At 46.7% G+C, this 27453-nt stretch overlaps 1 protein-coding gene across 1 annotated transcript; it reads left to right on the forward strand.

Moving 5' to 3' along the window:
* The first annotated feature begins 562 nt into the window (after positions 1-562).
* LOC124006669 (calcium/calmodulin-dependent protein kinase kinase 2-like) lies at positions 563-27431 on the forward strand. The gene is made up of 19 exons (XM_046316718.1): positions 563-807; positions 2316-2425; positions 7018-7586; positions 9170-9217; positions 10370-10423; positions 11548-11599; positions 18797-18930; positions 19233-19269; positions 19674-19695; positions 19938-20029; positions 21817-21965; positions 22053-22091; positions 22194-22247; positions 22383-22456; positions 22542-22629; positions 22725-22856; positions 24736-24848; positions 25275-25328; positions 26034-27431. The coding sequence occupies exons 3-19, from the start codon at positions 7086-7088 to the stop codon at positions 26104-26106; spliced, it is 1716 nt and encodes a 571-aa protein (XP_046172674.1). The 5' UTR covers positions 563-807; positions 2316-2425; positions 7018-7085; the 3' UTR covers positions 26107-27431.
* Positions 27432-27453: the final 22 nt, after the last annotated feature.

Below are 27453 nucleotides of genomic sequence, written 5' to 3' on the forward strand. Positions count from 1 at the left end.
ATTGCTAATAAACAGTAGCAGCTGTGACTGGTCAATTCAGATAATCCGGTTACTAATTAGCAGTCATGGGGTGGTAGAAGCTGTTTTAGGGTCCTGTTGGTTCCAGGCTTGCTGTGTGAGACTGGTCACTCTGGTACATGATTTTGGGGGTCCTTCCTCTGACACTGCCTGGTCTAGAGCTCTTGGATGTACTACACTTGTGGTTGGATGCCAAGCAGTTGCCATACCAAGTGGGGATGCAGACTGTTAAGATGCTCTCAATGGTGCTGTCGGACATTCTGAAGGGGAAGCGGCTTTGTCATGCCTTCACGACTTTGTGGACTTTTGAGTGATTGTGATGTGCACTGCAACTGCTTTTTGGCCAACTATACAGTTAGCATTTCGGCCATTATTTTACCTGGTTTTCTGGGTCGTCCAATATCGTTTTTGTACCACATGATGGCGCCAGAATGAATCAAGGCTACATTATGCTTCTATGCCAAGAAAGGCCAAATGCCATGCAAGGTTAGCGTTTTAACTATGCTCCGATAAATGGGGGCGAAGATCTAATTTTCCTTTTTGTGAATATTCAGGGAGGGATAAATAAAAACAACTTGACTTATGGTCCACGACCTGCAGCTTTCACCCACTGGCCACACGGTCTCTGCTCAGCTGGATTGGCTCTTCAGAGGATGCTCGCCACCTATCACGATGCTTCGTTCACTTTCTCTTCACGTCGCGAGATATTTTACCAGCAACACTATTTCATGCAGAGTCAGGTGGCTATAGCATACGGAACGCCTTTAGTTCATAATTGCACCGGAAAAGGTACGTTTCAGAGCAACGATTAGATGGTAAAGGTTATTTCTACCGTGCGTCACGTTTGTGGTCGAGAGATTGGTTGTTGTTTTTTTTACAAAGCGTGAGCGTTGCTTCCACTAATCTTAGTTTAGGTTAGCAATCTAGCCAGCGATACATATTTTATGCTGTAGCTTGCTAGTTTAATGTAAACCGTAATGTGAACCTTCCAGGGGGGCGTTTGATGTTCCGGGTGTGCATGGTTTTGCGTTATTCATCGCCCGGTCATGAACATTTTAGTCTGCAAGCTCGATTTACTTTATCTAAGAAATGTCATGGAATTAACCTTAGTTTGCTTAGTCTACTGATTGCTTTGATGTGCTAAATGACGACCCCCCCCCCGCCAGTCAGGCGACTGGGGTCCTATATGTTTTGTGTATGTACAGGCCATCGGGAACGTCTTCGGGATTGAAACATCTGGTTACCGACGATAATAATTGTGGGTTTGCAGAATAACATTGACATTGATGCTAATGACTTCCTATTCATTTGAGCACTGACCATATCGATAAGTCATGACAGCTATGGCCATATCGTCATGATACCAAACTTTCCACGTGCACGCTTGCAGCATCTCTGTTTGGTCAAATGTATACCAAAATGGGCCTAATAATCGGCACCATCAGTCCCATTGAGACCTCTGCATAAATAGCGCAGTACAGCAGCTGTAGTCTGCTTGAGAGAGGAAACTCGTTTTGCCATTCACAGGCTTATCTGGTCTCGGACTATCTACAGATCAGTGACAGGGTTGATCTGTAATGATGCTTAGAATACTCCTCTGCTCCAGATGGCATTGTGTTGTTGCCCTCAGAGCAGCATCTGTCTGTTTCCAGGGTTGGAAAGAAGCTGCTTCTTCAGCGATCCACCGTAATGAGGGATCACAGAAGTGTAATGGCTTTAGCCTCAGATCTCTAGGAGCAAGGTAGTAAGTTGTCTGTCTTTGCCCGCCATGGACTCCATTATAGCTGCCTTGACAAAAAGTGACAATGTGTAAATAAGTAATCTTGCTACTTGTGTGTGTGTGTGAATTTCTCAATCACTGACTGTGTACATTAGCATATCAAGCAAGTGGAAATAGATGGCGAGAAACAGGTCAAGACCCATCTGAGCTCAAAGTAGGTCATGGGTAGTTGTGCTCTATTATAGGTTCAAACACAGTGGGTTAGGCAGGCTAGCTTGGCCTACATCTTGGCTCACTTCTAACCAAATGTATCTCGAGCTATTGTGGAACAGTGTGGGTGCATTAAAAGAGAGAGGTTCCCAAAACACTAAATATGTTGTGATTAGGGTTGCAAAGGGTCGGACATTTTCCGTGGGAAGTTAAGCCCGGGAATGTTTCTTAAAATCATCAAAAGTTAGCTTATAACAGTGAACGTTTTTTTTGTGTGGGATACACATAAGGCAATTCTAGGTCTTGTGGCATATTTTGGTTAAACTATCCCCCAATTCAATGGAATTGCAACCCTCTACATTCACAGTGCACTCTTCCATCACATGTGCAGCTGATTCTCAAGATCTTGCACACTAATGAGATGCTATTGAGCCCATACTACTAGACTGTCTTGAGCCAAGGAAGACATGCTTTCTGGTAAGTTTAGATGACCAAACTGGGTGGGGTGAATATATTTGATATGACATGATTCTTTGTTTACTAGTAAATAGTAGCCTATGTGTTTAAATCATATCTAACAGTCTCTGCTCGTTAGTTTTTGCTACCATGTGGGTTTTAGCTTGCTTCAGCCTGCTAACTGAGGAGTGTTAATTCACCTGTTTCCATACATGTTTCATTTTCAAACATTTATCTTTACAAAGGAGTTGTTTAATCTAACTGCTTAACTATTTATCTGTACACGGAATTGTATTTTTGAAACACTTTTTTTTTCTAATCTTTTGATAGAGGAATTTTAAATTCCCTTATGTTTTATTGCCAAAACCAATTCAATTCGCACTCATTTCTAATTCATGATAAGTTGTAAGTTTATCATTTGCATGAATTAGCAAGAGACCAGTCTTAAAAAACAAGTTCAGCATTTATTCTTGATGAGTACTGACCCAAAATACAAAGAACATTACATTTTAAAGAAAGAAGACATAAAATGACGTCATCAGTTTCACACCCTCTCCCAGCATTACAATGGCGTAGTATTCGGTCCTGGAGATAGTTTTACTCCCCACATAAACTACATTCCAACCTGTCTAAAGGATAAATTATCTCCCCTAATGGAATCCAACCAAAACATTCTTATCTGTTTGAAAATCTATCTTATCCCTCCTTCCTCAACTTTCCCAGGAGACACAGACACAATTAATTTCTGCTTACATTTTCAGTAACAGTACAATTAAGAACCCATACTTTTCAAATCATAACATAATAGTATTAGCATGAATGGTTCTAATCATTAAAGTATACATAATTGATCATCTAAACTATATTTTCCTCTATCATCTTTACAGGAAAATAAGAGACATTTCACTGCAGCTAATGTAGAAGGAAAATCTGTGTACATTTGTAAATACTGTGCCAAATCATATGTGAAGAATGCAACGAAGATGCAGAATCATCTGGCCAAGTGCATAAAGTTCCCTCAGTACTCACAACAAGCAACCTCTGACAAAAGTCCCCCTACTTCTATTCAAGGTGAAAATGATGAATCAGACACCTTATCAATAGCAACAACTCATGGTCCTCCTGGAATCAGTAGTTTTTTTGACTCAATGGAGGAACGTAGTCAGAGAAATGCTGATGAATGTCTTGCTCTAGCTGTGTATGCAACTGGTTCACCTCTGATGCTCACAGGCAATGTGCATTGGAAGAGATTTCTGAATATTCTTCGCCCAGCATACACCCCTCCAACCAGACATGACTTTTCTATTCATTTGCTGGATGCAGAGTTCAAGTGCAGGTCAAGAATTAACTACATCATCTCCACCCTTCAACCAGTATTCTACAAGAGCACAGACAAAAGGGACAATAGACACTCCGGTCTCTACATTGCAGATGAGCTGAAGGCAGTCTAGAAAGGACCTTGGACCACAAAAGGTATTTGCACTGGTGACATAAAATGCTGCGAACATGAAGGCTGCTTGGTCTAAAGTGGAGGAGTCCGACCCTCCCATCACACCCATTGGCTGTGCTGCTCATGCATTGAATCTTCTCCTCAAGGACATCATGGCACTGAAAATGATGGATACACTCTACAAGAGGGCCAAGGAAATGGATAGGTAGGTGAAGGGTCATCAAGTTATAACAGCAATCTACCTCACCAAGCAAAGTGAGAAGAAAAAGAGCACCACATTGAAGCTGCCCAGCAACACCCATTGGGGTGGTGTTGTCATCATGTTTGACAGTCTCCTGGAGGGGAAGGAGTCTCTCCAAGAAATGGCCATAGCACAGTCTGCCGATATGGACAGCTCCATCAAGAGGATCCTCCTGGATGATGTATTTTGGGAGAGAGTGGTAAGCAGCCTGAAACTCCTGAAACCTATAGCAGTAGCCATTGCACGGATTGAGGGAGACCATGCCATCCTGTCTGATGTTCAGACTCTGCTTGCAGATGTAAGAGAAGAAATCCGTACTGCACTGACTTCTGCCTGAAGCCAGTACACGCCACAGCTTACATGTTGGACCCCAAGTACGCTGGCAAGAGCATCCTGTCTGGTGCAGAGATCAACAAGGCCTATGGTGTCATCACTACCGTGTCTCGCCACCTCGGCCTGGATGAGGACAAGGTTCTTAGCCATCTGACAAAGTACACTTCCAAGAAAGGGCTGTGGGATGGAGATGCAATATGGCAGTCATGCCAACATATCTCATCAGCCACCTGGTGGAAGGGACTTTGTGGATCTGAGGCTCTTTCCCCTTTTGCCTCCATCATCCTCCAAATCCCACCAACATCAGCCGCCTCAGAGCGCAACTGGTCCTTGTTTGGGAACACACACACCAAAGCAGGCTGACCAATATAAGGGTTGAAATATTGGTGACCATCCTGGCAAATTTAAGGCTTTTTGAGCCTGACAATGAGCCATCCTCAACAAGGTTGGAAAGTGAAAGTGAAGATGAGGCCTCAGAGTCTGATGTTCAAGAGGTGGACATTGAGGAGGTCCAGGGAGAAGACATGGAAGCCTGAGAGGGAGACACTATAGAACCTGAAGCTTTGGTTGTCATTTCACAGATGTGTGTTGAAACTGTTTTTGGGAGATGCGATGGATCATTGGGAATCATTAATATTCCCTTTCTTTTGTTCAGTGAAACGGTCCCATGTGAAGAGTCAACTCATTTAATTAAAGTTAAATTTGTGACTAAATAGTTTTTTGTATTTCTATTGGAAGGATTTAATCATTTGTAATTATGTCTACTTATGATAACGTAAAAGGTTTATGTTTGCCTCCCGAGTGGCGCAGTGGTCTAAGGCACTGCAGCGCAGTGGTCTAAGGCACTGCAGCGCAGTGGTCTAAGGCACTGCATCGCAGTGGTCTAAGGCACTGCATCACAGTGCTAGCTGTGCCACCAGAGACTCTGGGTTATAGAGCTCAGGTTCTGTCGCAGCCGGCCGCGACCGGGACACCCATGGGGCGGCGTTCAATATGCCTAGCGTCCGGCTTAGGGAGGGTTTGGCCGGCCGGGATATCCTTGTCTCACCGTGCACTAGCGACTCCTGTGGAATATTCCCCAAAATCAGCAAACCCTTGTTGTGAAGCCATTCATATGATGTTAGGTTGCACAGGACATTCCTATAATGTTGACAGAACACCTGGTATAGGTTCTTTAAATTAACTTATGGTAGTTGTCTGGGATGTTGCTAGAATATTCCTTGTGATATTCACATAGGTTGCACAGTTTAGTTTAGTCAACATGGGAGGGAACAGTGCTCTGCTCTGAAAATAAAGAAGTGGCAGTTCGTTGTTTATTCTCTGGTGAAACTGGCCCCTGTTTGATATTGTTATTGTGTTGTTACTTGGTAACGAATGACGGAGGAAGATTCCCAAGGGTTCCACGTCATGTTCTGGATATGTCTCTCTTCTTCAAAAGAGAAACACACAAGAAGCACTGTTCCAGCCTGTTTTCCCCTGGTAACACTGGGGCCTCTAACTCTTTCAGTTGGTGGCACCAGCCTGTGATTAAACATTTTGTTGCTGCGTCACACAAACAGTAATCGCCTTGTAAAGTTACTCACAGTGAAATAAACAGTTGAAGCAACAACAGTGTTTCCCCGCTGAGAAAAGAGGCTGGAGAAGTCGGGGTCCATTTCAATTCATGAAGTACACTGAAAATCACATTTTCAATGTTTTTTAATTGGAATTGAGGTTTGGTTTACTTTCTGAATTGACCCGGAATTGAAATGGAATTGACCCCAACCCCGGTGTTGAATAGGAGATGTAATGAGGCAGGGGTCATTGGTGAAGTACAGCAGGTACCGTCAGGGAGAAAGGCTACAGAGAGCCTCTACATAAGCCTAGACAACAAAACCTGTCTGCTTTGACTTCACAGTCTATGGGGCCCACTCAGTCCGCACACACTGAGCTCCAATCCCCTCAACACCGTGTCAGATCCTGCCGAGAGAAACCGCTCCGTCTTTACCCCCCTTGACGGGCAGAGTCAACATCAGAACAGATCATGGACCCAGATTGGGTTGTGACCAGGGGGGTGTACTTTAGATAGAGGTAAACAACCTTGTTTGGCTGGAATAGATAACCTAACCCCCTATAGAGACTGGGGAGTCCAACCATTCTGAGAAGTTGTGACTGATTCTTGCCCTGTTTTGAGGTTGTTAGCACATGGAGAAGCAGTATGCTAGTACGTTGCCTAGCCTAAGTTCGAACAGCTGTAGGTTGATTTGGTTCTGAAGAATGTTTATGAAGTTGCTTTGTGTTCGCGTCATCTTGTTAGGATTTGTTGGCACCTCGACTCGTTTTCAGTTGAAAGAGCTAAGATAATGTTGCAGGTTGGAATTCCAAGTGTGTCTGGCTCATTTTACGTTTAACAGTCACCCTTATCCAGAGCAAGGTACAGTTTTGCTCTTTTGCCCTTGAGCAAGGTCAGGACCAAGGCTCTGTGTCTGTCTACAGGCCTGTGTTGTAAATGATAACGACAATGTCTGACATTTAGGCTTTTTCATTGTTCATCAAGTCCTCTGTGTTGAAAAGTGAAATATGGTTTTTATTTTGTGTTTTTGCTTTTAGTGCTCTGCTCTCCTGAGGTAGACCACTGATGGAGCAGCGACATACAAGCTCTGGGGCCAGTCGTTGTCATGTTTCCATGCGTTTCCTCCTGGCCCTCTGCTGAGCCCCCGTCGCCCTGCGGTCATGTCTCCCTGCCCACACACACTCACACACAGCCCCTGCCTGACCTACTGTGCAGCTGCCCTGCCCCGCAGATGAACCCTCACCCCGTTCCAGACTACATGGAGTCCCTTATCGTGGTGACCGAGTACGAGCCCAAGGGAGGTGATGAGGTGGAGGACATGGAGTGCTCTGAGACGCCCTTCAGAACCCACTCCTGCGACCTGCTGTCCCACTCTGTGGGCCACCCCGAGGCCCTGTCCCCTGAGCCCCAGGGGCACAGGGGAAGACTAAACCTGTCAGACCGGAAGCTGTCCCTGCAGGAGCGCTCCCAGACGGCCTCGTCCCCCAACGGGCGCCACATCTACCCCTCGCTGCCCTACTCGCCCATCACCTCGCCCCAATCCTCCCCGCGGCTCCCCCGTAGACCCACCGTGGAGTCTCACCGCGTCTCCATCACTGACCTGCAGGTAGGCAACGCCGCCACAGCCCTTCTGCCTTTTAGCCCCCCCCCCCCCCCCCCTGGTCTTTGGAATAAAAACACAATTTTGTGTTAGTCAAACTCTATGAACACACATGAGCTGAACTTGTGTGTTTGTCTCCAGTGGTAAATGAAGCAGCATACTGGTATAAAGGTTGAGCCTATGTAAAGGTAAGGTCCATGGTGTTAGTAGATGCCAGCTCACTCCCCAGTAGATCTCAGAAGCTTGGACCAGTAGACTCCCTGTAGAGATCGCCTGTGTCCCAAATGGCACCCTATTCCCTGCACAGTGCACTACTTTTGACCCGAGCCCTATGGGACCTGCTATTTGGGATGCAGACATGGGCTGCATTCCACACACTTAAAGGCACACCCTCCTCCACTTACCCTCCTCGCCTTATGGTCCTTGGGGGAATCCCCGCCGCCATCAGTCCAAACAATTAGCCAAGCAAGAAAAGTTGGCAACGGAAGCCCCTCAGCCCTCGTTTGTGATCGAGTGTTGGAGTGCACATTTCTTTTCACTCCGGGGGCCTGAAACGCCCCAGAATTCTATCTGCCTTGATTGGACATCTGCTAAGAAAAGTCATTCAACACTTAAAACCAACATCCATATGGAGAAGTCAACATACCAGTCTAAGTGAAATCAAATGTAAATAAGTTAGAAATTGTGCTACTAATTCACACCATGGCACAAACACGTCTCGTAAAAGTAATAGTTTTTTAGTTTGGTTCGCTTTTGTAAACCTTATCGAGCCCATACAACTTTCCCCGACTTATACTTTGTCATTTCTCATTTACCTGATATCGTCGGATGCCTGTGGAAGTGTTGTCTTCTAGCCAAGATATGAAATTCAATCATAATTGACGGTAGTGCATACCAAGCGGACACACTAGCTACCGGGGTTCCATGATGCCTGAAAAACAACCGTGGGACGAGTGAGGAATTTCCTGGGCAAGGGCGGTCCATTTAAAATGAATGAATTCCTCCCTTGCCCCCCTGCAGGTATAACTCATCATACGTCACGATACGTCGTCAGAAGTGTCCACTTAATTTGAGGGCTGAGGGGAGAAGGTGTGTCTTCCACATGTTTGGAATGCAGGCATGATCTCTCTGCTTGCTAGGCCTTTACCCTGCTAGGCTGTTACCCCTAGACGTTACAGGATCAAAACTAGCAGAATCCATTACTCATGAATGGTACAGGCTTATATATATTTTTTATGTTTAGTCATTCTGACTTCTGGTAGTTTGTTTTCCAAGTTGAAACAAAAGGAAGGTTTTGTTAGTAAACATATTGCTTTTACATGGATTGTTGGTTCTCCTAATGCTACACCTCGTGTGGTTCTGGCAGACCAAGAAAATGCATTAGTCATGCAAAGATGTCAGCTTCTCTCCCTCTCCCTCTCTCTCTCTCTCTCTCTCTCTCTGTCTCTCTCTCTGTCTGTCTCTGTCTCTGTCTCTCTCTCTGTCTCTCTCTCTCTCTGTCTGTCTGTCTGTCTCTCTCTCTCCCTCTCTCTCTCTCTCTCTCTCTCTCTCTCTCTCTCTCTCTCTCTCTGTCTCTCTCTCTCTCAAAGGACTGCGTGCAGCTCAACCAGTACAAGCTGAAAGATGAAATCGGAAAGGTACTGTTGTCGCTCCTCAAAGCACTTCACCATTCCTCCACCGTTCCTTCACCATTCCTCCACCATTCCTCCACCGTTCCTTCACCATTCCTCCACCATTCCTTCACCATTCCTCCACCATTCCTTCACCATTCCTTCACCATTCCTCCACCATTCCTTCACCATTCCTCCACCATTCCTCCACCATTCCTTCACCATTCCTCCACCATTCCTTCACCATTCCTCCACCATTCCTTCACCATTCCTTCACCATTCCTCCACCATTCCTCCACCATTCCTTCACCATTCCTTCACCATTCCTCCACCATTCCTCCACCATTCCTTCACCATTCCTCCACCATTCCTTCACCATTCCTCCACCATTCCTCCACCATTCCTTCACCATTCCTCCACCATTCCTCCACCATTCCTTCACCATTCCTCCACCATTCCTTCTCCATTCTCCTCCACCATTCCTTCTCCATTCTCCTCCACCATTCCTTCACCATTCCTCCACCATTCTCCTCCACCATTCCTCCACCATTCCTTACTGTGCGTGTTTAAAAAGTCGGAGGGGATCATTAAGGACACGGTTGCCGTCATTCTCACTTCTCCTTGCCAGCCTTGTCCTCATTTCAAATTGCCTAAAATCCGTGTCCCAGGGAGAGTTAGAGGAGGATGAGAGGCTGGTATAAATAGCCCGAGTCTCCTCTCTCCTCGGGCAGATTGGGTCTGTTCTGTGTGAAGCAGTAGACAATGGGAGCCTCAGGATGGGTGAAGTTGGAGAGAGTTCTGCCTGCTGTCTAAAGTGTCTGTGTACATGTGTGTGTGGTGGAAGGGGGGCGGGGAGATTTACATTTTTACTGTACTTGATTTGAAGCAGCTGGTTCTCATTGAGAGTACTCGGCCCACACATTTCCGGTGGGTCAGCTTGGGATAAATATTGTGTGTGTGTGTGTGCGTGTGCGTGTGTGCGTGTGTGTGTGTGTGTGTGTGTGTGTGTGTGTGTGTGTGTGTGTGTGTGTGTGTGTGTGTGTGTGTGTGTGTGTGTGTGTGTGTGTGTGTGTGTGTGTGTGTGTGTGTGTGTGTGTGTGTACTGTAGGTTTTTATTTGTGTGGATGATTGACAGCTACTGAACGTCACACTGCCTGTGCTCTCCTGTTCCCTGACAAGGGATCTTATGGTGTTGTCAAGCTGGCCTACAATGAAGACAACAACACTTATTACGTGAGTCCTGCTGGCCATCTTACACACACACACACACACACACACACACACACACACACACACACACACACACACACACACACACACACACACACACACACACACACACACACACACACACACACACACACACACACACACACACACACACACACACACACACACACACACACACACACACACACACACACACACACACACACAGTGGCGGTTTTAGCATGTACAGTTTACATATGGAACTTTACATACACCGTAGCCAAATACATTTAAACTAAGTTTTTCACAATTCCTGACATTTAATCCGAGTAAAAATTCCCTGTCTTAGGTCAGTTAGGATCACCACTTTATTTTAAGAATGTGAAATGTCAGAATAATATTTTGAGATAATGATTTATTTCAGCTTTTATTTCTTTCATCACATTCCCAGTGGGTCAGAAGTTTACATACACTCAATTAGTATTTGGTAGCATTGCCTTCAAATTGTTTAACTTGGGTCAAACGTTTCGGGAAGCCTTCCACACGCTTCCCACAATAAGTTGGGTGAATTTTGGCCCATTCCTCCTGACAGAGCTTCTGTAACTGAGTCAGGTTTGTAGGCCTCCTTGCTCGCACACAAGTTTTCAGTTCTGCCCACAAATGTTCTATAGGATTGAGGTCAGGGTTTTGTGATGGCCACTCCCAATACCTTGACTTTGTTGTCCTTAAGTCCATTTGGAAGACCCATTTGCGACCAAGCATTAACTTCCAGACTGATGTCTTGAGATGTTGCTTTAATATATCCACCTAATTTTCCTTTCTCACGATGACATCTATTTTGTGAAGTGCTCCTGCAGCAAAGCACCCCCACAACATGATTCTGCCACCCCCGTGCTTCACGGTTGAGATGGTGTTCTTCGGCTTGTAAGCCTCCCCATTTTTCCTCCAAACATAACGATGGTCATTATGGCCAAGCAGTTCTATTTTTGCTCCAGCCATTACCACGAGCCCGTCCTCCCCAGTTAAGGTGCCACCAACCTCCTGCGATGTGCACGGGTTTGTAGCATGTAACGACAATCCCCTTTACTGTACATCTCTCCATACTTTGATGTCAGACCTCTTTCCCTCTCCTCCCTCTCTCCCTCCAGGCGATGAAAGTACTGTCCAAGAAGAGGCTGATGAGGCAGGCAGGTTTCCCACGTAAGTACTGAGCCTGAGGCATATGGTCAATCCAGCAGAACACATAGACTATTTATTTATTTAACCTTTATTTAACTAGGCAAGTCAGTTAAGAACAAATTCTTATTTTCAATGATGACCTAGGAACAGTGGGTTAACTGCCTGTTCAGGGGCAGAAGGACAGATTTGTACCTTGTCAGCTCGGGGATTTGAACTTTCAACCTTCCGGTTACTAGTCCAACACTAACCACTTGGCTACGCTGCCGCCCCGGGTATTCTAGGACACTACAGTAAGACTTTGCTGCTGTAGACCAGTGGTCACCAACCTTTGCTGAGTCCAGATGCCAAGATCTACCGCTCAGATAACAAAACATGTACCTATTGAAAACAGTTTTGTAGCAATGTGGTTTGTTGTAGGCTACATCACTGCCTGTTGGCTGTGCTTGAATTACCCTGCCAATGTTCTTCTCAGACCATTTTGAAATTATAGATATTTTTTAATGTAGCTACATGACCATGATAATTTGTTGTATTACTTGTGAAGCACAGCTGAGTGAGCAATATCATTGGCTTTTTATGTCATTTTACTGGACTGATGGCCTGCATCTCATGGTCAGTCTGAGGGGGGAGGGAGCAGCGGTCCCTCCCTCCTCTCTCCCTCCCTCTTCTCTCCCGACTCACCGTCCCTCCTCTCTCCCTCCATCCTCTCACCCGACTCACCGTCCCTCCTCCCTCCCTCCTCTCACCCTCCTCTCTCCCTCCCTCCTCTCTCCCTCCTCTCACCCGACTCACCGTCCCTCCTCCCTCCCTCCTCTCACCCTCCTCCCTCCATCCCTCCTCTCTCCCTCCTCTCACCCGACTCACCGTCCCTCCTCTCTCCCTCCCTCCTCTCTCCCTCCTCTCACCCGACTCACCGTCCCTCCTCCCTCCCTCCTCTCTCCCTCCCTCTCACCCGACTCACTGTCCCTCCTCTTTCCCTCCCTCCTCTCTCGCTCCCTCCTCTCTCCCTCCTCTCACCCGACTCACCGTCCCTCCTCTCTCCCTCCCTCCTCTCTCTCTCCCTCCCTCCTCTCTCCCTCCTCTCACCCGACTCACCGTCCCTCCTCTCTCCCTCCCTCCCTCCTATCTCTCTCCCTCCCTCCTCTCTCCCTCCTCTCACCCAACTCACCGTCCCTCCTCTCTCCCTCCCTCCTCTCTCCCTCCTCTCACCCGACTCACCGTCCCTCCTCTCTCCCTCCCTCCTCTCTCCCTCCCTCCTCTCTCCCTCCCTCCTCTATCCCTCCCTCCTCTCACCCGACTCACCGTCCCTCCTCTCACCCTCCTCTCTCCCTCCTCTCATCCGACTCACCGTCCCTCCTCTCTCCCTCCGTCCTCCCTCCCTCCTCTCACCTGACTCACCGTCCCTCCTCTCTCCCTCCTCTTTCCCTCCCTCCTCTCTCCCTCTCTCCTCTCTCCCTCCTCTCTCCCTCCCTCCTCTCTCCCTCCTCTCATCCGACTCACCGTCCCTCCTCTCTCCCTCCGTCCTCTCTCTCTCCTCTCTCCCTCCCTCCTCTCACCTGACTCACCGTCCCTCCTCTCTCCCTCCTCTCTCCCTCCCTCCTCTCGCCCGACTCACCGTCCCTCCTCTCTCCCTCCTCTCTTCCTCCCTCCTCTCACCCGACTCACCGTCCCTCCTCTCTCTTCGTCCTCTCTCTCTCTCCCTCCTCTCGCCCGACTCACCGTCCCTCCTCTCTCCCTCCTCTCTTCCTCCCTCCTCTCTCCCTCCCTCCTCTCACCCGACTCACCGTCCCTCCTCTCTCCCTCCTCTCTCCCTCCTCTCACCCGACTCACCGTCCCTCCTCTCTCCCTCCTCTCTCCCTCCTCTCACACGACTCACCGTCCCTCCTCTCACCCGACTCACCGTCCCTCCTCTCTCCCTCCTCTCTCCCTCCTCTCACACGACTCACCGTCCCTCCTCTCCCCTCCACTGAGAAAAGGGGACACAGTCTTTCAGCTGATGTTGAATCTCAAGTCGCACAGCATTATTTCTGCCTCATGCCCTAATTCATGTTAGTCCGATGTCCATATAAAGTGAAATATTACTACATTTAAAAAAGAGACAAGCCACTAATAATAACAATGAAAACTTATGGGAACACTTTGTTGTACTCATTCACACAGCTGCAGTGCTGGTTGTACTCATTCACACAGCTGCAGTGCTGGTTGTACTCATTCACACAGCTGCAGTGCTGGTTGTACTCATTCATACAGCTGCAGTGCTGGTTGTACTCATTCATACAGCTGCAGTGCTGGTTGTACTCATTCATACAGCTGCAGTGCTGGTTGTACTCATTCATACAGCTGCAGTGCTGGTTGTACTCATTCATACAGCTGCAGTGCTGGTTGTACTCATTCATACAGCTGCAGTGCTGGTTGTACTCATTCACACAGCTGCAGTGCTGGTTGTACTCATTCATTACAGCTGCAGTGCTGGTTGTACTCATTCATTACAGCTGCAGTGCTGGTTGTACTCATTCCCACAGCTGCAGTGGTGGTTGTACTCATTCATTACAGCTGCAGTGCTGGTTGTACTCATTCATTACAGCTGCAGTGCTGGTTGTACTCATTCCCACAGCTGCAGTGCTGGTTGTACTCATTCACACAGCTGCAGTGCTGGTTGTACTCATTCATCACAGCTGCAGTGCTGGTTGTACTCATTCATTACAGCTGCAGTGCTGGTTGTACTCATTCATTACAGCTGCAGTGCTGGTTGTACTCATTCATTACAGCTGCAGTGCTGGTTGTACTCATTCCCACAGCTGCAGTGCTGGTTGTACTCATTCATCACAGCTGCAGTGCTGGTTGTACTCATTCATTACAGCTGCAGTGCTGGTTGTACTCATTCATTACAGCTGCAGTGCTGGTTGTACTCATTCCCACAGCTGCAGTGGTGGTTGTACTCATTCATTACAGCTGCAGTGCTGGTTGTACTCATTCATTACAGCTGCAGTGCTGGTTGTACTCATTCCCACAGCTGCAGTGCTGGTTGTACTCATTCATTACAGCTGCAGTGCTGGTTGTACTCATTCACACAGCTGCAGTGCTGGTTGTACTCATTCATTACAGCTGCAGTGCTGGTTGTACTCATTCATTACAGCTGCAGTGCTGGTTGTACTCATTCACACAGCTGCAGTGCTGGTTGTACTCATTCATTACAGCTGCAGTGCTGGTTGTACTCATTCACACAGCTGCAGTGCTGGTTGTACTCATTCATTACAGCTGCAGTGCTGGTTGTACTCATTCATTACAGCTGCAGTGCTGGTTGTACTCATTCATCACAGCTGCAGTGGTGGTTGTACTCATTCATTACAGCTGCAGTGCTGGTTGTACTCATTCATTACAGCTGCAGTGCTGGTTGTACTCATTCATTACAGCTGCAGTGCTGGTTGTACTCATTCATTACAGCTGCAGTGCTGGTTGTACTCATTCATTACAGCTGCAGTGCTGGTTGTACTCATTCATTACAGCTGCAGTGGTGGTTGTACTCATTCATTACAGCTGCAGTGCTGGTTGTACTCATTCATTACAGCTGCAGTGCTGGTTGTACTCATTCATTACAGCTGCAGTGCTGGTTGTACTCATTCATTACAGCTGCAGTGCTGGTTGTAGTCATTCATTACAGCTGCAGTGCTGGTTGTACTCATTCATTACAGCTGCAGTGGTGGTTGTACTCATTCATTACAGCTGCAGTGCTGGTTGTACTCATTCATTACAGCTGCAGTGCTGGTTGTACTCATTCATTACAGCTGCAGTGCTGGTTGTAGTCATTCATTACAGCTGCAGTGCTGGTTGTACTCATTCATTACAGCTGCAGTGCTGGTTGTACTCATTCATTACAGCTGCAGTGCTGGTTGTAGTCATTCATTACAGCTGCAGTGCTGGTTGTAGTTATTCATTACAGCTGCAGTGCTGGTTGTACTCATTCATTACAGCTGCAGTGCTGGTTGTAGTCATTCATTACAGCTGCAGTGCTGGTTGTAGTCATTCATTACAGCTGCAGTGCTGGTTGTACTCATTCATTACAGCTGCAGTGCTGGTTGTAGTCATTCATTACAGCTGCAGTGCTGGTTGTACTCATTCATTACAGCTGCAGTGCTGGTTGTACTCATTCATTACAGCTGCAGTGCTGGTTGTACTCATTCATTACAGCTGCAGTGCTGGTTGTACTCATTCATTACAGCTGCAGTGCTGGTTGTACTCATTCATTACAGCTGCAGTGCTGGTTGTACTCATTCATTACAGCTGCAGTGCTGGTTGTACTCATTCATTACAGCTGCAGTGCTGGTTGTACTCATTCATTACAGCTGCAGTGCTGGTTGTACTCATTCATTACAGCTGCAGTGCTGGTTGTACTCATTCATTACAGCTGCAGTGCTGGTTGTACTCATTCATTACAGCTGCAGTGCTGGTTGTACTCATTCATTACAGCTGCAGTGCTGGTTGTACTCATTCACACAGCTGCAGTGCTGGTTGTACTCATTCATTACAGCTGCAGTGCTGGTTGTACTCATTCATTACAGCTGCAGTGCTGGTTGTACTCATTCATTACAGCTGCAGTGCTGGTTGTACTCATTCATTACAGCTGCAGTGCTGGTTGTACTCATTCATTACAGCTGCAGTGCTGGTTGTACTCATTCATTACAGCTGCAGTGCTGGTTGTACTCATTCATTACAGCTGCAGTGCTGGTTGTACTCATTCATTACAGCTGCAGTGCTGGTTGTACTCATTCATTACAGCTGCAGTGCTGGTTGTAGCTCATTCATTACAGCTGCAGTGCTGGTTGTACTCATTCATTACAGCTGCAGTGCTGGTTGTACTCATTCATTACAGCTGCAGTGCTGGTTGTACTCATTCATTACAGCTGCAGTGCTGGTTGTACTCATTCATTACAGCTGCAGTGCTGGTTGTACTCATTCATTACAGCTGCAGTGCTGGTTGTACTCATTCATTACAGCTGCAGTGCTGGTTGTACTCATTCATTACAGCTGCAGTGCTGGTTGTACTCATTCACACAGCTGCAGTGCTGGTTGTACTCATTCATTACAGCTGCAGTGCTGGTTGTACTCATTCATTACAGCTGCAGTGCTGGTTGTACTCATTCACACAGCTGCAGTGCTGGTTGTACTCATTCATTACAGCTGCAGTGCTGGTTGTACTCATTCATTACAGCTGCAGTGCTGGTTGTACTCATTCACACAGCTGCAGTGCTGGTTGTACTCATTCATTACAGCTGCAGTGCTGGTTGTACTCATTCATTACAGCTGCAGTGCTGGTTGTACTCATTCACACAGCTGCAGTGCTGGTTGTACTCATTCATTACAGCTGCAGTGCTGGTTGTACTCATTCACACAGCTGCAGTGCTGGTTGTACTCATTCACACAGCTGCAGTGCTGGTTGTACTCATTCATTACAGCTGCAGTGCTGGTTGTACTCATTCACACAGCTGCAGTGCTGGTTGTACTCATTCACACAGCTGCAGTGCTGGTTGTACTCATTCATTACAGCTGCAGTGCTGGTTGTACTCATTCATTACAGCTGCAGTGCTGGTTGTACTCATTCACACAGCTGCAGTGCTGGTTGTACTCATTCATTACAGCTGCAGTGCTGGTTGTACTCATTCACACAGCTGCAGTGCTGGTTGTACTCATTCACACAGCTGCAGTGCTGGTTGTACTCATTCACACAGCTGCAGTGCTGGTTGTACTCATTCATTACAGCTGCAGTGCTGGTTGTAGTGTGAGTAGAAGTAGGGATGCACATTTTATGGCTTATAAAAGTTTTGAACAAAGTGTTGACCGTGCTGAATAATGACTTAAACATGGAACTTACTCATCAGTGCTTTGCTGTATTCGTTGACTCTCTCTAGTCATGGTTTGGAAATCTCTCGGTATCAACTGTGCTGTGCGTTCGAGGTTTCTTTTCACAGTCTATGGCTCGAGGAAACTGTGCAAACACAGTGATCTGAGCTTTCTGATTGGCCAGCTGTAGGCCTATAGGTACACTTGATTTGCTCTCTGGGCCTGCCAGGTAGGCAGAGTTCTACGTTCAGACACATGAAATGGTTCAAAATGGGAAGACTTTGCCTTCCTGGCACTAAGGCTACTGAATCAAGTGCACCTACCACCAACAGAACTAGGGCTACTGAATCAAGTGCACCTACCACCATCAGAACTAGGGCTGCTGAATCAAGTGCACCTACCACCAACAGCACTAGGGCTGCTGAATCAAGTGCACCTACCACCAACAGAACTAGGGCTGCTGAATCAAGTGCACCTACCACCAACAGCACTAGGGCTGCTGAATCAAGTGCACCTACCACCAACAGAACTAGGGCTGCTGAATCAAGTGCACCTACCACCATCAGCACTAGGGCTGCTGAATCAAGTGCACCTACCACCATCAGAACTAGGGATGCTGAATCAAGTGCACCTACCACCAACAGCACTAGGGCTGCTGAATCAAGTGCACCTACCACCAACAGAACTAGGGCTGCTGAATCAAGTGCACCTATCACCAACAGCACTAGGGATGCTGAGTCAAGTGCACCTACCGCCAACAGCACTAGGGCTGCTGAATCAAGTGCACCTACCACCAACAGAACTAGGGCTGCTGAATCAAGTGCACCTACCGCCAACAGCACTAGGGCTGCTGAATCAAGTGCACCTACCACCAACAGAACTAGGGCTGCTGAATCAAGTGCACCTACCTCCAACAGCACTAGGGCTGCTGAATCAAGTGCACCTACCACCAACAGCACTAGGGCTGCTGAATCAAGTGCACCTACCACCAACAGCACTAGGGCTGCTGAATCAAGTGCACCTACCACCAACAGCACTAGGGCTGCTGAATCAAGTGCACCTACCAGCACTAGGGCTGCTGAATCAGCACCACCAACAGAACTAGGGATGCTGAATCAAGTGCACCTACCTCCAACAGCACTAGGGCTGCTGAATCAAGTGCACCTACCGCCAACAGTGTGAAAATAATTTTTAAAAAAAATAGGAACGCAAGGCTTTATCGTAGTTTTGTTTTTTACAGAAATGTTTGGTGATCGACTAGGAATGCCTTGGAGATCGACCAGTTGATCGCGATCGAACCGGTTGATGACCACTGCTGTAGACTAACCAAACCACTACACTTTCTCCCCTCCCTCCCCCCTCCTTCCTGTCCACCTGCAGGGAGACCACCCCCACGCGGAGCCAAAGCAGCCCCCGAAGGCCCCCCTCAGCCAAAAGGACCGCTAGAACGGGTCTACCAGGAGATTGCCATCCTAAAAAAGCTGGACCATCCCAATGTAGTGAAGCTAGTGGAGGTGAGGCTCTACAATCTGGATGGTGTTTGTCCTCTTAACACAAGCTGTTGTGTGTTGCCAATGCATAATACATTAGCTACACATTGTCACTGTTTTGAGTTCAGTGTTATTTTCATGAGACAGGAACCTCCCTGCTTCAATTGTTTTGTCAAAAATGTCATACAATATTATTGTGACTGCTCGTTGGCACTGTCAGTGATTGCAAGTGGGTTTGTGTTTACAACAGACTGCTAGTATTGTAGTGTGCCGTCGGTCTAGTACGTGTGCTCCTCTGAACCTGCGTCCCTCTCTTCTCCTGCCAGGTTCTTGACGACCCTGGTGAGGACCATCTGTACATGGGTAAGATTGGCCTGATTCTGCGCTTGGCAGCGCATACACACACACGCAAGCACACACACGCACGCACACACACACACACACACACACACACACACACACACACACACACACACACACACACACACACACACACACACACACACACACACACACACACACACACACACACACACACACACACACACACACACACACACACACACACACACACACACACACCGATAGATATCCCTTCAGTTCACATCACACAGTCACTGTTCAACATCGTTATGAGGTGTGAAACACACACGTCCCACTCACTTCCTAATCAGACCCACTCACAGATTGGATCATTTTAATCACGATAACGAACTAGCTGAAGCGTTGGTGATGTAGTAACGACGGCATCTCTGTTCTTTTCACAGTGTTCCAGCTGGTCAAAAAGGGGTGGGTCAATCCTCTTGCTACTGTAATCAGTATGAACTGGAGTGAGCTCAGTCTCGGTAAACACTGACGCTCAATTTACTGCTGTGTGTGTGTGTGTGTGTGTGTGTGTGTGTGTGTGTGTGTGTGTGTGTGTGTGTGTGTGTGTGTGTGTGTGTGTGTGTGTGTGTGTGTGTGTGTGTGTGTGTGTGTGTGTGTGTGTGTGTGTGTGTGTGTGTGTGTGTGTGTGTCTCGCTCGCGCACAGGGCTGTGATGGAGGAGTTGCCCACGGACAAGCCGCTAAATGAAGACCAAGCTCGGTTCTACTTCCAAGACCTAGTCAGGGGGATTGAGTTCTGTGAGTGGGTTCTCTTCTCTAATCACAGTGCTGTCTGTGCTCTCCCTCTCTTTGTTGCTGCACACCGGTAGCTCACCTGTGTTCCCTATAAATGCTGTTGTGAATGAAAAAGATTTGCACCCCCACCCTGGCTGCGAAGCCGGAACATCTGTGTACGCGACCCCTGGCGCAGTGACAATAATACAAAGGAAGTAAGCTTCATGCGGCCTCTTTTTGAGTGGAGACCCATCACACCTTTTTGAGTGGAGACCCATCACACCTTTTTGAGTGGAGACCCACACACCTTTTTGAGTGGAGACCCACACACCTTTGTGAGTGGAGACCCATCACACCTTTTTGCTTGTCTGAGTTTGCAGGTTTTACCACCCAACATCTGGGTGAGCACAATGGTCTTCTTCTGATTAGCTGCTCTTCCTCTCTTCCTCTCTTCCTCTCCTCAGACACCCACTGCCTCCTTTCCACAATGCACATAATCACAATAGCTTTCAGTGGCATTATTGCACTCAAGCACAGTGTGGCACCCTATTTCCTATATGGGGCTCTGGTCAAAGTAGTGCACTATAAGGGCATAGGGTGCCATTTGGGACTATTTCCTATATGGGGCTCTGGTCAAAGTAGTACACTATACTATATAGGGCATAGGGTACCATTTGGGACTATTTCCTATATGGGGCTCTGGTCAAAGTAGTACACTATACTATATAGGGCATAGGGTACCATTTGGGACTATTTCCTATATGGGGCTCTGATCAAAGTAGTGCACTATATAGGGCATAGGGTACCATTTGGGACTATTTCCTATATGGGGCTCTGGTCAAAGTAGTGCACTATATAGGGCATAGGGTGCCATTTGGGACTATTTCCTATATGGGGCTCTGGTCAAAGTAGTGCACTATATAGGGCATAGGGTGCCATTTGGGACTATTTCCTATATGGGGCTCTGGTCAAAGTAGTGCACTATATAGGGCATAGGGTGCCAATCGTGGCACCCAGGCTTACCACAAGCTCTGTCTTCTACCAGAGCAGTACACACAGAGAGATGGAGGGAGAGATATGCACTGTAAGGGTACTTCAAGCAGCACTCAAACCTCTCTTCCTCTCCCACATACAAACTCAGACACCCCCCCCCTTCACTTTAACACAGAGTCCTCCTTTCCCTGTATCTTCAGGAGGTGTTATACAGAGGTGTGTTTGTAACAGATTGAGATTGCACCGGAACAACTATGGACAGGGGTTGCTATGGACAGGGGTTGCTATGGACAGGGGTTGCTATGGACAGGGATTGCTATGGACAGGGGTTACTATGGACGGGTTACTATGGACAGGGGTTGCTATGGACAGGGGTTACTATGGACAGGGGTTACTATGGACAGGGGTTACTATGGACAGGGGTTGCTATGGACAGGGGTTGCTATGGACAGGGGTTGCTATGGACAGGGGTTGCTATGGACAGGGGTTACTATGGACAGGGGTTTGCTATGGACAGGGGTTGCTATGGACACGGGTTGCTATGGACAGGTGTTGACTATTGACAGGGGTTACTATGGACAGGGGTTGCTATGGACAGGGGTTGCTATGGACAGGGGTTGCTATGGACAGGGGTTACTATGGACAGGGTCTGCTATGGACAGGGGTTGCTATGGACAGGGACTGTGAAGGAAGCGATACCGTTTAGCAGCACAGTGACGCTGGTTACAGAGGGGGAAATGAAAAGTAGTCAAATGTATGTCTCGTTACCGTGAGAGCCTCTGCTAAATGACTAATAATACTGTGTTGTTGTTTTCCAGTGCATTACCAGAGGATCATCCACCGGGACATCAAGCCCTCTAACCTCCTGGTTGGGGAGGACGGTCACATTAAGATCGCTGACTTCGGGGTCCAGTTTAACACAGTTTTACAGAGGGGGCACATGTACGCCCCTCCTGACCAGCACGGGATCATCCACCGGGCACGCCCTCTAACCTCCTGGTTGGGGAGGACCACATTAAGATCCTGACTTCGCCCAGTTTGAGGGGGCCGAGACCAGCTGGGCTCCGAGACCAGGAAGAACTTCTCTGGCAAGGTGAATGAGCGTCTGTCAGTGAGCTTCTCTCTGACATTCCTTAAGGGCAGCTGTTATGAGGAAACGATGTGGGTTTTAAGTGAATTCTGTTTCTTCTTATAGGCATTGGACGTTTGGGCCATGGGAGTGACGCTGTACTGCTTCGTGTTCGGAGTGGTAAACCTCTCCTCCTACTGTGCTCTATATGTTACTACAATCCACAGCTGCATGATGCCATAGTTCAGCCTTATGACTGATACGGAACATGTTTCACCTGACGCGTTCTAATTTGAATGTGACTCCTGTCAACAGTGTCCCTTTATGGATGAGCGCGTCATCAGTCTTCATCAGAAGATCAAGAGTCAGCCAGTGGAGCTGCCAGAGCAGTGAGTTCTCCAATTCAACTCTACTGGGAGGGGATACGATCCATGATTAATGAAGGACCCTAAACTCTTGTTGTGGCCCCTACAGTTCAGACTTATCTGACGATCTGAAAGATCTGCTACTGAAGATGCTTGACAAGAATCCAGAGACCAGGATATCAGTACCGCAGATTAAGGTTTGCTTTTTAGTGATTTGTGCGTGTGTGTGTGTTTGTAATGCACTTGGTGTGTGTGGCTGCATCATGTTTAGGCCTCTCTCTGCTCCCTCCAGGTGCACCCGTGGGTGACGCGGCGAGGAGCAGAGCCCCTCCCTCTGGAGGACGATAACTGCTGCATGCTGATCGAGGTGACCGAGGAGGAGGTGGAGAACTCTGTCAAACACATCCCCAGTCTGGCCACTGTGGTGAGTGGTGGGAGGAGGACACACACAGGCCACACTGCACTGCCTTCATAGCTAGAATCTGTAGTTGATACTTCCTTTTTTGGCCACTGATGACTCCTTGCTGTCCCCAGTCCACCTATAAACTGTTCTGCCTTAATTGACCATGCTGGGCCAGAAGAGGACTGGCCATTGATTTCTCTGAAGAGGTTTTGGCCTTTCTATTTTTCCTATACACCTGCATTGTTTGCTGTTTGGGGTTTTAGGCTGGGTTTCTGTACAGCACTTTGAGATATCAGGGAGAAAGGGCTAATAAATAAATTTGATTTGATTTGATATAAATGAATGATATGTGCCCATTGATTCTTGAAGAATATAACTTATAGAGTGGGGAGAACAAGTATTTGTCATTTTTATCATAGGTACACTTCAGCTGTGAGAGACGGAATCTAAAACAAAAATCCAGACCTGGTCAAGAACTACAGGAAACGTAGGATCTCTGTAATTGCAAACAAAGGTTTCTGTACCAAATATTAAGTTCTGCTTTTCTGATGTATCAAATACTTATGTCATGCAATATAATGCAGATTAATTACTTAAAATTCATATAATTTGATTTTCTGGATCTTTGTTTTAGATTCCGACTCTCCCAGTCAAAGTGTACCTATGATAAAAATTACAGACCTCTACATGCTTTGTAAGTAGGAAAACCTGCTAAATCGGCAGTGTATCAAATACTTGTTCTCCCCACTGTAAATGCCTCATGAGCTTAGTTCAACTGTCGCACCGCATCAGAACCCAACATATAAACTTGTTTTGCTCCCATGTTTGATAACATCGTACATGTAAACGGACACTGCACAGCCTCAAAACATGGTTTTAAACGATAATGTTGATATCCATAGCTCTGTTTATGAATTAAAGAGTGGTTATATTTCTCCAGGTCCATCCCTCAGTTTTTTACCAAAACGGGCGTGGTAAACGCGTTGTTAATTGTTTCAGGATTCTAGTTTTAACACGGGATTAAACATGATAGCGCGGGATTAAACATGATAGCGCGGGATTAAACATGATAGCGCGGGATTAAACATGATAGCGCGGGATTAAACATGATAGCGCGGGATTAAACATGATAGCGCGGGATTAAACATGATAGCGCGGGATTAAACATGATAGCGGGGATTAAACATGATAGCGCGGGATTAAACATGATAGCGCGGGATTAAACATGATAGCGCGGGATTAAACATGATAGCGCGGGATTAAACATGATAGCGCGGGATTAAACATGATAGCGCGGGATTAAACATGATAGCGCGGGATTAAACATGATAGCGCGGGATTAAACATGATAGCGCGGGATTAAACATGATAGCGCGGGATTAAACATGATAGCGGGATTAAACATGATAGCGGGGATTAAACACGATAGCGCGGGATTAAACACGATAGCGCGGGATTAAACACGATAGCGCGGGATTAAACATGATAGCGCGGGATTAAACACGATAGCGCGGGATTAAACACGATAGCGCTGGCTCAGAACTCACACTCAGGCTCATTTTGCAGCAGGCAGTCTCTTGGTGTACTGGGACAAGAGGCCACACTTTACCGTTCACAAAAGATACCTTATGAATGTTCATTCATTGATTTAATATCGTCAGTTTCCTTTCAGCTCTTTTGATAGTTTCATCTACAATTACTGTTGTACAGCTGGGTCGTTACACTGGTTACACAGAAGTTATAAAGTCATTAAACCACGAGGGCGAACTTGATATGAAGTGTTGTAACTAATAAACGACTGTTTGACCAGAAAAAGTGAATGATAAACGTAGGACATTTGTTCACAGCCACTCTGCTCTGTGACAGGTGTCAATCTTAACCCATTCAAATGTCTCCGTAGATCCTGGTGAGGACCATGCTGAGGAAGCGCTCCTTTGGGAACCCCTTTGACTGGGGCCGCCAGAGAACCGAAGACCGAGGCACCGGTCTGTCTGCACCAGGACACGTGCTCACGTAAGTTCCCCTCTCTTAGGCCTTTTACACTGCTCTCTAGTCAGTAGAGAAACATCTTTTCTAAACAGTTAGGCTTGCAAAATATCTGTGTTTTTCTCAGGTTTTCTCAAAATCCTGGTTGTAGGATTCTGGATTTTCTACTTATTTCCGGAACATTTCTGGAAAACCTGGCAATTTTAAGAAAGTTTCCAGAAATGTGCAATCCTACAATCACTTAATAATGTAATGTAGCTTCATATTGCAATAGAAAAGCTCAGTGTTGGGGGTTCTTTTGTACATGGCTAATTAGTCTTATCTTGCTAAATGGATTCTTAATTGTCATTAAATTATAGTAGGATGTCACGTAGATGGTGTTAAGATGTTCTTGTGATATACTCGTCTGTGCTTGGCAACCTCTTAATCTGCCCCCCACCTCCTGCCCTCCAGCAAAGGGAGAGCGGGCAATGTGAGATACTGCTACATTCCTAGTAACCAAAGAAGGTAAAGGACTATGGGCCTGCCACTGCCTTGCCTGCCTGTCTAGCTCAATACTATTCAAGTGGTATGAAACTCACTTAAGTCCATAGGCATGAGTGGTGTTCGTCGTCAAGTGCTCCTGTGTAACAGATCAACATGCAGTCAAGGGAATAATTATAGCCAACACACAGGGGTACTTGAAACCATGTCTGGGAACCTCTTGCTGATCCTCAACTGGGGTGACATGGGGTTCCCGTACGACCAAGTGCAATCGAAGGTGTTTCTGGTCAAGTGTGAACCGAACAGCCATGAGCAGAGCAGAAACTGTCAAGTCAGCAAATTTGAATGAATCAATCTCATCCTTGGCCAAAGCACTTATAGAACTGCAGCCTAAACACTTTCCCTGTGAAAACCCTGATTTTAAATTTGGCCGAAATATCTGTATTTAAGAAATGGGTCACTTGATTCCTCCGCATGCAGCATCACAATTACCCTCCTCCCTCCCAAGAACATTCTAGTGTTGTTGTTTTTTAAATCTCTGACCTGAATGTTCAACTAACAGCTTGCTAAGTTCCCTCTCTCCAGTTACGTAGCTAACAAGTGAATGGTTCCACTCAGTTTCCCAGCTAAACTGAGGTTAACTAGCTGTATCTCTACAGTGATAGAATTGACACAGGTACTTAGCACTGGTGGTTGTATTGAATTCTGCTCCTCCGGTTCGTTTCCTAGGAAACGAGAGAGCGGGGAGGGCATGAGAAGTATGGACCTGCCCTTGGTGGGCGAAGACGAGACTCTTTCCTGATGCGGTGTGGTTTCTCAGCGCGAGGGTGAAGGCCAATTATGTTGACTGAAGCCACTAATGTCTTTTGTGGAGGTGGACAGGACTGTCATAGGGATGATGAGCACCTTGATGAGCACCCTGATGAGCACCTTGATGAGCACCCTGATGAGACGGGACCCTTTTGGTGAAAGCTCCCTCCTGACTGTCACTCACTAACACCCATCTGTAATGCATGCTCATGTTTCTAGTCACAGGCTTCTGATATAAAGGTCTGTGTTTTGGCCGATGTGTTTCTCCAGGCCTCCTCCGTTTGAAAAGGCTCTCACGTTTACTGCAGGGGTATGGGGGACGGGAAGGGGTGTTTGTGGACGGTTGTACATTTTCAAGGGGCGACCCCTGTCCCCAACTTATTAGTAGAGCAAGTTACTTGACTATGATTGTCTGGACCACTCACCATCAATGTGGACAGTTTTGTAACGATAAACAGGAGAGGTTTATTGAAACGAAAAATAGAGAGAGAGAGAAAAAAAATGTTTACTTCATTCATGGTATGCATGTGAGTTTGTTTCTTTCCCAGTGTATAAGCTGCATAAGCTGCACAATCATAGAATTAGTTATCGATGCACAAACTATTTATTTTATTAATTCAGTCCTCACTAAAGGTTTGTTGTAAAACGTCTCCCAGTTACTACAACTGGTGAAGAGGTTTTAAAAAAAAAAGCTGCGTTTTCTAATGCATATACTGGTTAAACGTGTGGCGGGCCAAGGGGGACAATGTTGAAGCTCAAGTCATTAATAATGTGTTTGTGGCATGTGTGTTTCTTTAAGCTTTTTATAATAGATTGACGGGTGTGGTTTTTAAACCTCTCGTTTTCAGGACACCAAAAATAAATTAAATAGTGTATTTTGTAAACTAATAGCAAACACCTTTTAAAACAAGTGACGATTTCTAATTGCAATGTCATTGTGAAATGATGGGAATTATATTGTCTCTTACAAATGAATTTCACTCCCAGGCATATAGTGTGGCTGCAGACCTCTTGTACAAATATCTATGCATGACATATCTGTTACAGAAGGGTTGGGATTGGTTTGAATTAGATAAAGTTGTCATCAGATATGGTAAGATGCAACTCTTTTTCCATGGCGGTCGAATGATCTTCCTTAGTTGTTTTGTGGCATGTTTATTTTCTATGTTAACCTCTTGCCTTCTTTTTTTGTTGCACGCAGTTAGACGGTGTTTGTGGATAGCTACAGTCGGTGTTTGTGTATGGATAGCTACACGTAGTTAGACGGTGTTTGTGGATAGCTACAGTCGGTGTTTGTGTATGGATAGCTACACGTAGTTAGACGGTGTTTGTGTATGGA

The sequence above is a fragment of the Oncorhynchus gorbuscha genome, linkage group LG20 (assembly GCF_021184085.1).
Source record: "Oncorhynchus gorbuscha isolate QuinsamMale2020 ecotype Even-year linkage group LG20, OgorEven_v1.0, whole genome shotgun sequence".
Taxonomy (NCBI): Eukaryota; Metazoa; Chordata; class Actinopteri; order Salmoniformes; family Salmonidae; genus Oncorhynchus; species Oncorhynchus gorbuscha.

Excerpts from the sequence above, each read along its gene's own strand:
- LOC124006669 (XM_046316718.1), top strand. The coding sequence starts at position 7,086 with ATGTTTCCATGCGTTTCCTCCTGGCCCTCTGCTGAGCCCCCGTCGCCC. Across the intron at positions 7,587-9,169 it reads TCTCCATCACTGACCTGCAG|GACTGCGTGCAGCTCAACCA; the intron begins GTAGGCAACGCC and ends TCTCTCTCAAAG. Across the intron at positions 22,457-22,541 it reads CCAGTGGAGCTGCCAGAGCA|TTCAGACTTATCTGACGATC; the intron begins GTGAGTTCTCCA and ends TGGCCCCTACAG.